A 12382-nucleotide genomic window follows, 5' to 3' on the forward strand; every position below is an offset into this window, starting at 1 on the left:
CCTTTTCAAGCTAGTCAAAGTCTCTCTGGAGATATATGAATCCCAGACGACCGAACTTTATTCCAGGGTAGAGCGTAACAGAGACAGGAATGCTGTATTGCAACAAGATTCAGGGCAGCGCGCGTTTCAGGTTCCTTCTTAGAAATCCTAGGGTTGAGTTTGCCTTCTTGGTAATCTTGCTAATATGGATACTTCATTTCTGGTCGTCTGATATGGTAACTCCTAGAAATAGGTTCTCTCGTACTTGTTGAAGGATGTACGTGGCTGTCCAAATGGTAAAATCTAGACGATTTCTGGTTGAAATAATAATTACTGGTATAACTGTAACAGCAAGATTGGGTCAGCGTCTGAAACCGAGTGTCTGTGATATCGCAGTACACGATACACCATAGCAGATACACTACATAACATTATATTGTATATGTAAATCGATACGAACTGATTATATCGAGGCGACTTTTGAAGATGATGACGATATCTGTTTTGTTCGTTTATAACAAAAAGGGAAGAAGAGTTGTTCCCCGTTACAAATGATCACCATTTGCAAAGCTCAATGTTGTGAAATCGTTATGAGGAACAGTTTCATTTAGAACAATTATTAAGATTGTATACTTTGTCATACAAACATTTCAAAGAAGCATCAATGTATACCATTGTTCTGGGAGGAGATGACAAATCAGGAGTAAGTTCGTAGCGATGGTCAAAAATGACAAAACTGAGAATAGAAATTGACATCAACACTGATAAACAAACATATCCCCGTACTGCCACTTTCCGATCAGCTAACAGATACTAAGTAGGTTCTTATACACAGTTTTACATGAACTAATTTATAACACTGCTGCATATTATACCAGTTTTATCTTTGTGACAGAACAGAATAAATAAGATTTTATTTCCAATCATAATATAAACACTTATATTTTACAAAGTATTTATTTTTTATTATTTTTCTTGATACGATGTTTTATAATAATAAAATGATTTTACATGCAAAATATCGTTAAATTTTGTCCATAAATAAAAAAGTTATAAGTTATATTCGAATTATGTTCTATAAAAGTCATATCCGTAGCGAACAGAAGATACCGAATATGACTTATATTTTATAAATTGATTATTTTTTATTAACTTTTCTTGATTAATAATAAAATGATTTTATATGCAATATATCGTTAAATTTGGTTTATAAATAAAAAGTTATAAGTTATATTTGTTTTTGTTTTTTTTATATATAAAATCATATCCGTGAAGAACAGAAGATATCAAATATCATTATATGACTTATATTTTATAAAGTTTTTTTTGTCTGGATTACAGTGAAATAACATGCAAATAATCGTTAAATTTGGTACAATTAATAATAAATCATTTTTATTCCATCATACAACAAGATGACTTGAATAATTTTCTTTGAAAATATATATTTTGGGGCCTGAATGACCGATTTTGGGGCCGCATTGACTAGTTTTGGGGCCGCATTGACCAAATAGAAATACTGTTGGGCCGGATTGACCAATTTTGGGGCCGGGTTGACCAATTTTGAGGCCGGGTTGACTTGGGGCCGGGTTAACTTGGGGTCGGGGTGACTGTAATTCGTTAAATGACATGTAAATCACAATATTTAACATTTGATGAGATCAATGATCAAATAAAGATGTTAAAGAAACTAAATCTTGATTTGTATAATTTACTAGCGGGTAGTTGCTTGTCATGTAGAAATGAATCTTTCTGTAATAGTACATGTTTTGATAGTAGGCCTACAGATAAACAAAACAAACAAACAAAATAAATGCCAGATGCTACAGTAACTAGACTTATTAATATTATTAAACATCATAATCATTGACATTGTAACTGATGAAATTTTGCTTTAAAAGCCTAGCAAATGTATTGGGTAACAAACTTGTGGAAGCAGATACCGTAAAATTCCTAATAAATGCCCCTCCCCTAATAAAGGCCCCCCAGGCCTTTTGTTAAGAAAAACAATCTACTCATCAGTGCTGAACTCATGAGTAAATCCATAATTTCATTCAAATCATTCACAATCCATTTTATTTTATAGTATGAACTTAAAAATCTTAACACTTTTTGATGTTATTACCAATACTTGCTAACACTGAATGTATTTACAATGATTTTTGGATTTAGGAAAAACTGAGTTGTAATAATAGCCCCCCTTTTGGAAAATGTTTAGCCCCGGGGGCTTTTAATAGGAATTTTACGGTATAGGGTTAACTTGTAAATCTTTAACAACTGTAGATGTTTGTAATATATCTCAATGTCTTAATTTTTTGTAAGCTAGACATTTGCATTAAGTTGGGCTTTTTTAAGGGCAGTGAGCAATGAATCTTTCTATCTCTCAGCTGTGATAATACATGTTTTGAAATTATTTTGGAAATGATTGATATAACACAACAAGCAACTACCCACTTATGTCAGCGTCCAATTAACAGCAAATCTATCTATGTGGGGAGTTTGAATCATGTTTTAGAAAATATATATATATTTAAAACATCAGGTTAAAACCATTAAAATAAAAGAAAGGACATTTAAATCAGTTTTCTTTTATTTCACTTAATTAGGTCATTTACTATGGACACAAACATTTCATTTCACAAAGATTCTCAAAAATATGAAAGAATCCCCCCATTCCCCCTGGAAGAATAGACACTGGATATATATTATCAAATTTACATTTCATGCTCATAAAGGGAGGTAATTAGAAATTTATTTTCTATAAAGTCTTAAAAGTAATGAATGCATACATTGTATATTTCAATGATTACATAATTGTAATGTGGACAAAAATTTGCAGTGCATATTTTAAATATTCAATTTCTTCGATATTTGAAAATTGTTTTTGAATCATAATTAGATACATACATTTCACTTAAGTGTGCTTACAACCTTAATTACAACATACAACAGGATCTTTAAATTATATACTTTTGGACTTACATATAACACTGTTTTAGTACAACATAAATAACTGTTTATACATATACAGCAGTAAGAATAAATAAAATGTCAGCTATTTATTCTATTTTAACATGACTTTAATACGGTAACAGTAGTCACTAGCGCATTTAAGTTGGTTATGCACGCCACTTTAGTAAGTTATGCCTATGCCACATTAGCAAGTTATGACACTTTAGTAAGATATGCCACTTTAGTAAAAGAAGCAACTTTAGTAAGTTAGGCAACTTTAGTAAGTTACAGCACTGTGACTTTAATTCTTCTCTTCATTTGTAAAATTTAATTATGTTGACATTTAATAACATCAACTTTAACTCCTAAATAAAAATGTTTGTCAATGGATCTCTCTTTTTTTCAATCAGATGTGTGGAAATTTTTAGCAAGTGATGACAGACAAAGTGCTAGGATGAAAGTGTTCACTAACTGTACAGTTGTATTAGAGTTTGAGGCATGTACATCATACAAGGAAAAATGTACATGGAGAAAGACAATAACAGATAATGGAGGGGTTATATCATACATTCTCACCAAGAAGGTATCAAAATTTAACTTATTTTCTTTCTTTTTTTGCAACAATTTACTACCTTATTTAGCATGGTTATCATAAGAAAATTGAAAAAATTTAACTAACTAAATATTGAAGTGTTCCATTTCTGATCCTGAATCAGTTGTGGGGAAAATCTAAAGAACTGTTAAGTTTACTAGATAAAGAAATTGACTCGGTTATTGAAATTGTGGGATATCAGATGTAGATTTTTATTTGGAAGGTATGAATTTCCTAACAAATTGATTTCTTTTGTTTCAATGCATAGATTAGTCTTATTTAATCAACTGATTTATAGAGGATACAAAAAGAATTTCACTGCAAAATTTTGTAAACAAAAAGCACATGTCAATATGTTTGTGATTAAATCAACTGTTATTCAAATAAAAGGGCAGAGAAGGCTCTATCAATGGTTTTAAACAATTTACAAGATTTCAGAATATTTGTTACGTTTGCATGTATTATATCAATTATTTTTGCTTCATTTTTAAGGCTTCATTTTTTGTTGTTTTCAACAAGAAAGGCACAAGTATTTCATACAAGTTACGGCAGTGTAACAGGCATAATATTCCTGTGGTGAGCCCAAAATATGTACAACAATGTGTTTCTAAAAATAGACTCCTTGATACTGGCAAATACAGGTTAGCGGACATCAACAATAATCAGGAGTTTGGGAAAGGAAAAATTCAGAGTAAGAATTATTTAAGATACATCAATTAAGGAATGAAGACAACTCTTTTATTATTTTTTGTTTAGACATATCTACTTAAGATTGAGTTTTGAGAAAGCTGAAGATTTGATTTTATTATTTGAGTTTAAAAGAAACATAATTGTGACCTAAGTAGAATTTTAAGTCACACCAACAATGTAAAAGTCATACGGCGACTTTCAAGCTTTACTGGTTTGTCCTTCTTTTTACATAGAATGAAAATCTTTATAAAGCCGGAAAATAGGTATTCCGGATACCAGGCAAAAAATTTCAATAATTTGTCATTTGTGTACAAAATTTTACTCCGTAAAAGCAGACATAGAGTTACTAGATTTTGTCAAATGAGTCTGTGTATTACAACTAAACAGTAACTAAAAGTAAGGATTCAAATACAAAATGAACAAGTAAGCATAAAATTTTAATTATTCATCCCCCATGCTCCCATGCCCGAAGTTATTTGAACACTATAAAACTCATTTTTGCAGTGAATGATCCGTTTCTGAGGCACAATGTGCCATTAACATTGAACTGTACAATATGAGAATATATTTAGACATGTACACAGCTTCAAAAACATATTGGATGAGCTGGCATTGAAAATTTTTGTTTTTTGTTTTACATAGCAACACATAATGAAGTAGGTAGAGGTACAAGGCGTGTTAAGAAGAAGGTAGTCACAGTAAACTTGTCCAGTTATCCTAGCTTCTTATACGGTGATGTAAATGCTCCCGAGTTTGATGAGGACACATTCCAGTTACCAAAATGGGCACTGCTAATAAATAAGGTATGTTTGTTATGTAACATAAGCTTACAGTAGTTGTTAAAGATTTAGAAAATAAATTAGATAGTAACAAACAAATAATGTCTCCATAATCTTGAGATAAGTTGAAAATTTTAAAAAGCCTTATGTTTCTGTAACAGCAAATTTTTAGCTCACCTGTCACAAAGTGACGGGGTGAGCTTTTGTGATCGCTTTTCGTCCGGCGTCCGCCCAGCGTCCGTCCGGCGTCCGCCCGTAAACTTTTACTTTAAATGACATCTCTTCATAAACCACTAAGCCAATTTCATCCAAACTTCACAGGAATGTTCCTTTGGTGGTCACCTTTAAAAATTGTTCAAAGAATTTAATTCCATGCAGAACTCTGGTTGCCATGGCAACCGAAAGAAAAAACTTAAAATATCTTCTTTTAAAAAACCCAAAGAGCTAGAGCTTAGATATTTGGCATGAAACATTTTCTAGTGAGTGTCTACCAAGTTTGTTCAAATTAAAGCCCTGAGGTCAAAATTGGCCCTGCCCCAGGGGTCATTGATTTTCCCTATATGCATATAGTAAAAACTTAAAAATTCTTCTTTTAAAGAACCCAAAGAGCTAGAGCTAAGATATTTAGCATGAAACATCTTCTAATAATTGTCTACCAACTTTGTTCAAATAAAAGCCCTGGGGTCAAAATTGGCCCCGCCCTAGGGGGTCATTGATTTTCCCTACATGCATATAGTAAAAACTTAAAAAATCTCTCTTTTAAAGAACTCAAAGAGCTAGAGCTAAGATATTTAGCATGAAACATGTTCTAATGGGTGTCTACCAAGTTTGTTCAAATAAAAGCCGTGGTGTCAAAATTGGCCCCGCCCCGGGGGTGACTGATTTCCTTATATGTGTATAGCAAAAACTTAAAAAAATCTTCTTTGAAAAAACCCAATTAGCTAGACTTTAGATATTAAGCATGAAACATCTTCTAGTAAGTTTCTACAAAGTTTGTTCAAATAAAAGCCCTTGGGTCAAAACTGGCCCCGCCCCAGGGGTGTCATTGTCAGACCTGGGGTAATCATTAATTGTAATCATGGAATTTTTAATTGATTACATGATTACACTGTAATCATCGAGTAATTGATTACCTTGCCCAAAATTGATTGATTTAATTGTAATTAATCAATTACAGCTAAAATTCTGTCAGTAATTATGATTACAAGTTGATTGACATTGATTACTTTCAGATTTAACAGGAAACTATTTTAATTCAAAGTATGCCTTTATTTTACATGATACATTTAACTTTTGTTTTACATTTATATAATTAAAACCATCATATTGGCTGAACCAAAGTGGTCTTAATTGTGGGGTGGTGATTATTGTGACTATTCTTATCATTGCTTACATTTACATACTTTAAAATGATCATGGTCTGTTTTGTATGAAAAAAACAACAAAAAAAACATGTGTCTTATGCTAAAAACAGTATAAAGACACTATAAAAGTACGCTTTGATATCGGATGAAAGGAAAACATTTTTCTGAAGAAATTTAACATAAATTCTCTTTGGTCATATTCCAATATCAATTATAATATGAAGTACATAAATCACCTTTCAAATAAAAATTAATTCTTCACAAAATAAATTTGCAATATTAAACCACTTTAAAATTTACTTTCTCACCTTATTTCATACAATGATGTCCCAATAATAACAGTTTTTCACACCTTGTGAAATTAAGTGTCATTCAAAGCATTCAAGCAGATCATAACAACAAATTCAAGATCTAGATGGGTGTTGACTTTAATATCAGTGGTCTCAATAGTTGGGTCAAAGTAAGAATAAAGCAACAAATTTGGACTGGATCAGGTGGTCTTAAAAGTGGATGAGTGGTTGTTCTTAATTCTGGATCATGTCACCATTGACATGAAGAACCTTGTAAAAAAGTCTTATTAAGGTATATTGACATGAAGAACCTTGTAAAAAAGTCTTATTAAGGTATATTGACATGAAGAACCTTGTAAAAAAGTCTTATTAAGGTATATTGACATGAAGAACCTTGTAAAATAGTCTTATTAAGGGGTGGTCTACATTCAGGGGTGGTTTTAAGTAGGGATTCTACTTTACATTGAATGTAATCAATTATCAATCAATTACTCTCTTAAAATAATTGTAATTCAATTGATTACAGAGGCAAGTGTGAGTAATCAATCTTAATCAATTACAATAAAATCTGAAAGTAATTGTAATTCAATCAATTACTGATCAATGTAATCATCCCCAGGTCTGGTCATTGTTTTTTACTATATGTGTATAGTAAAATCTTAAAAAATCTTCTTTTAAAAAACCCAATGAGCTAGAGCTTAGATGTTTAGCATGAAACATCTTCTTATGGGTGTCTACCAAGTTTGTTCAAATAAAAGCCCTGGGGTTTAAACTGGGTGGGGTGGGGGGCAATGTTTTTCATTTTATGTGTGTAGTAAAAACTTAACATCATGAAACATCTTCTAATGGGTGTCTTCCAAGTTTGTTCAAATAAAAGCCTTGAGATTTAAACTGGCCCGGCTCCGGGGGCCGATATACAGGTGAGCAACCTCAGGGCCGTCATGGCCCTCTTGTTTTGTTAGTCCTACTGCATAGACTTATTTTAGAATATTTCAAAGATGGTTTTATAAGACTCTGGTATCTGTTGTCATTTCCACTTTTCGGGGGGAAAAATGTGAAGCTATTTGTCATAACCCTCTCTTTGGCATTGGCGTCAGCATTGTCTGACTGTTTTATTAAGGTCTATTTTCTCAGAAACTATAAAAGCTATTCACTTTAAACTTGGTATACATTGTACATGTTTATTGCCATAAAAAGACACCGATTCAAAAGGGCAGATAATCCTAAAATTATCTTGTTGCAATGTTATACCCTTTTTTCTATGTTGCCTTTACAAATATATTTAACTTTCCAGCACTCAGTAAAGTAGAGCACTGTCCATGGACATTTCTTTTTTTACTGATGTATTTAAAAGTTAAAAAAAAAATCAATTCCTATAAAAAAGTATTCAACTGAAAATGAATTTTGTTTTTGACTGTCATTTACCTTATGTTGTATTCACAGGAGACAAAGAAAATGGAAGCATTGGAGGTACATGTTGCCACCAGACTGGACTGCAAGTTCAGATACAGGTTATATGCACAGAATGCTCAAGTTGACAATAATAAGGTACCAGTCTATTTAGTTTGAAATATTTGTTGTTTTTGCATTAGATACTAAAGTACAACCTCTGTAGAGACGCACCATTAGAAGGCAAAGATTTCTGGGAAGGGCTTATTGAAATGTTGCTAGAACTTCCTGCCCAACCCATTTTCTTTTGTTTTATTGTTCTATTTTGGTGTATATTTGCATGTATATAGGCAATAAAATATGGTTAAATTAAGAATACAAAGAATTTGGTTCCCTGCTTAGAGGTTTTGCTGTTAACAGAGGTTAGATAAACTCGGAAGATTTACTTCATGGAAATAATGTAAGGAGGTGATTGCTCTATATAGGGCCTTTCTGCATAGATTGTACTGTATTTTCAATCACAGCTGTTGATATGTAGTGATGAAGGGGTAGAGCATTAAATTTTTTATCTAGAGGCAAGATTGTCTCTTGACTCCCACAACACACATTGGTGCCATTACTGGTTATGACATCCAGAAAGCAGTTATCTGGATTGATCTAAGACATGTGCCTAGTTTCCAATAAAAGGTTTGGCTATTAATGGGTAAACAAAATAAAAGAAAGTTAGCTTTCCAGGAATTCTTAGCCTTATTTTCTAGATTTTGCTTGGGTTTAGTGGCAGTTTTGTGATAGTCAATGAATTATTGTACTGCAGTAGTAACCTGTTTATTCACAAGTAGCTACCATCTTTTTTTTAAAGAGTATTTTAGTGAAAGTTAAGACACCATAAAGATTATATGGAGACTTTCAAGGTAAACTAGTTGCATAAGACTTTGTAGGTCCTCCTGCATTTTTTAAGGAGCAAGCTGCTGCCTTAGTTTACCCGACGTTTTTTTAGCTTGTCTGTTTTATAGAAATGGTCGTGCTATTATGATTGCTGCGTTATTATCTTTGTTGTTATTGTGCAAACACTTGAAAGTAGCCCATTATTCAAACATTTTATAATCTTGGAATATCATGACAAGGGGAAGTAATAACACAAAGAGCATAATTCTAAAAGCAATATTTTTTTGGAGTTAATGACCATTTTAACTGTATTTTTGTCAAAATTGCATATTATAAATGAATTGTTTCCATGTGTCATGTTTTCATTGGTGTAAAGAGATTTACTTTGACAAATCTCTTACTGTACTGATACAATGTAAATGTATTTTCAGGTGGTGAAAATAGACGAGGCCTTAGTCTGGTACTTTCAGACAGTGTCTGAGGTACTGAGTGGTTATGAGCAGTTGTATAGACAATATACCAACAAACCTGTGTGTATGGTACCTTGTAAACCAGGATCAGTAGATGTGCAAGACTTTGGATCTGCTTCTTTAAGGATGGTATGACAATAACAAAGATTTTTATTTCTGATTTTATTTTCATTGCTTTATAAAAACTAGAATTTATTATATTTTGCTAAAATTAAATGGTATATACATCATGTAACTGTAATGTAAAATAAATGCTGATTTGCAAAGAAACAACCTTTTTTAGGGATAATATTGATGACTAACAAAACAAGTACAAAAATAATCGGATCGAAATAAGGATAAATTTTAGGATTTGGATCAACTATTGCCCAAGTCTTGTAAAATAGCAATAAATTTATTCTAAAATTTTATAAATGTGCTATTTTAAAGTCCAACTTTATAAATTTACGGAGTAATCTTTGAAGAAAAACATGAGAATATTTAAGCTTTTAAATTTTTAAGTCTTTTGTTGAAATGAGTTAACTTATATGGTTTTATTTTTATTGTTCTTCATAGAAAATTGGAAAGTTATCTCTCTTGAATGAAGAAATTTCCCCTCAGGTGGCAGCACTGACTTCACTAGTCTGGAATGAGGCCCTGACAGAGGTTGATACCATGTTGGAAACTCCTATGAAGTATATACAGGAAAAGCAGGTAAAATTTTAGGTTAAGATACAGTCAAATGTCTTAAGAGACCAATGAGAGAAGAATGTGAAAGTGGTGTGTTTAAGACAAATGGTCTCATAGTTAAGGTTCACATAAATACAAGCAGAGAGATGAGTTGAAATTTCGATCTGAGTGTTCAAATTTGTACAGGTGTGTATTAGATTGGTGACATACATAGAGGTTTAACAATATATCTAGATAATATTTACAGGGTCCCTGTTCCAAAAACACAGGAGTGGGGGGGATGGGTAACTTAATATGGGTGAAACCTCTTGGGAAGACCAGAGAGGGGTCTTTGAAGACAGTGTGTGGCATTATTAAGGTGGTCGTAAAGACAGGTTGGAATGAAGAACTATAATTGCATACATTTTGAAGTAGAAGCTGAGAACTTTAAGTTCATTTGATAAAAAATTATCTATCCTGATATATTGAAGGTGCTGGGTTTTTTTTAATGGGTATAGGGACATTTTGATATCTTTCTCTAAAAGAAAAAGCTTAAAAGTGTCATCAAACTTTTGTGAATATATTGCATGAAACAATAATGTGAAAATTTATAACTGGATAACGCACATGTAATTTTTATCATAACTATTCAAAATTAAGGAGTATCCGTATGAATCATGATGCTCATTTTTCTGGCTTTCATGTTAATTAATATAAGTTTTATTAATTCATATAAGTTATATATTTCAAAAGAATGACTACTATTATGTTGATTGACCAATGATGGGTAGTGAAAAATGTTTTATGATGCAATACAAAAATGGCCTAATTTATAAAAAGACTGCCGCACTCCTCTTAAGAATTGAACGATACTGATATATTCTGAACTATAAGCACTCTAATTTCAGTTGGTCACCTGAATTATTAATTTTTTTTTTTTTGTATAGATGAATATATGGTTGAACTCTGTTATGGCAAAATGTCAAGTAACTTTGATTTTACCTGTTCATTTACCATTTACACTTTGATGGGCATAATGTCACTTTAACTCTAAATGTTATTTACCTCTTGTAGATAATTGAAGCGAAAGTGATACTGTCTCAATTAACGGATAAGTTACTAGGCAACTATGATGATGATATGGACAAGCTTATAGAAGAATTTTATGAGGTTTTGCCTCATAAAGAACAATTTAAGAAGTCTAGTGATTGGACTCTAAGGGAAGTCATTGGTAAACAAGACCTGTGTCAGGTAAAAGCTAAGTCTTGTTATGCCATATATGTGCACATGTCTCTAGAAAGTTAAAAAGTATTTTATTCCATATCTTTTTATATGTAATATTATGCAATGTACAAAAAAGGGTTAGGCCTGAAGTAATTTCCTCCCTTATAAAAGCTTAACATCTTTAGAAGGTGATTAAGTTTGATTAAATAAGTTTTCTATGATAGTGTGGTTGTGAAATTCACAAACTGAGAGTGGCATTGATTTACACATATATATCATAAAATTTATTTTTTATGTATGTACAGAAATATTAATATTTAGTAGTCAAGGAAAACCTCATTGCCTTACTGTTAAGTATGTCATTTTGGGACAAAATTGATGACTTTCTTCCAGCTTGATGTTTTTGAAGTGACACAAAAGTTTATTCATGTAAAATTAGATTATAAATGATTTAGTCAATAGAATACATGTACTTTGTAGAATCTGTATGTAATTTCTGTTTTATTTTCACCAGCTTTTATCAGATATTGTTGCTGTAAGTGAAGCCACAGACTGGTCCCCTGATACTACAGTTATTGCTAAATACAGAGCCATGGGTTGTCATATAAAATATGTAAACCAGTCTGATGCTGATGATGACTCAGCAGAAATTTACAAGATCTTGGAAGAGAAGCTAGCTAAAGATGGAGGAAAGGTACATGGTCTGTTCCGAGTTAGACGGACAGTGGAAGAGGTGAACTTCATGTCAGACATAGGAAATATAAATCTGCTGAGTCATGCTTCACCTTGTCACAACATACTTGGAATTTTGTCAAGGTTTGCTGAATATTTGAGACAGTTTTATTTTATCATTTTGTGTTTTAGATTCAGTACCATTTTAATTTATGTCTTGTGCGATGTCCATTAAGAAAGAAAACAGTTGGAATTTTTTAAATTATGGAAGTAAATTTTATATACGCTAGCATCCCATTATAATGCTCAAGTTGGGGACAGTCAGTGTTATAATCAGTTTTCTGATATATAACTCTCATTACAAGATTCAGTTATTGTCAGATATACGGACATTTGCCCTCCAGGACACTTGATACCCACCCACTCCCTGCAGTAAAAAAATGCATCA

General features: G+C 31.9%; 1 protein-coding gene across 1 annotated transcript in view; it reads left to right on the forward strand.

The window, feature by feature from the left end:
• Positions 1-533: 533 nt before the first annotated feature.
• LOC132728276 (protein mono-ADP-ribosyltransferase PARP4-like) overlaps positions 534-12382 on the forward strand; it is a 57641-nt gene continuing 45792 nt past the window's right edge. The window contains exons 1-9 of the mRNA XM_060713892.1: positions 534-796; positions 3342-3514; positions 4016-4214; positions 4856-5016; positions 8090-8194; positions 9352-9519; positions 9946-10083; positions 11113-11289; positions 11777-12078. Coding sequence (XP_060569875.1) covers positions 3386-3514; positions 4016-4214; positions 4856-5016; positions 8090-8194; positions 9352-9519; positions 9946-10083; positions 11113-11289; positions 11777-12078 — 1379 coding nt within the window. The 5' untranslated portion in view covers positions 534-796; positions 3342-3385. The remainder of the gene's footprint in view (positions 797-3341; positions 3515-4015; positions 4215-4855; positions 5017-8089; positions 8195-9351; positions 9520-9945; positions 10084-11112; positions 11290-11776; positions 12079-12382) is intronic.

This window comes from Ruditapes philippinarum, unplaced genomic scaffold, assembly GCF_026571515.1.
Source record: "Ruditapes philippinarum isolate M1 unplaced genomic scaffold, ASM2657151v2 ctg693_1_1_1_1, whole genome shotgun sequence".
NCBI classification, from domain to species: Eukaryota; Metazoa; Mollusca; class Bivalvia; order Venerida; family Veneridae; genus Ruditapes; species Ruditapes philippinarum.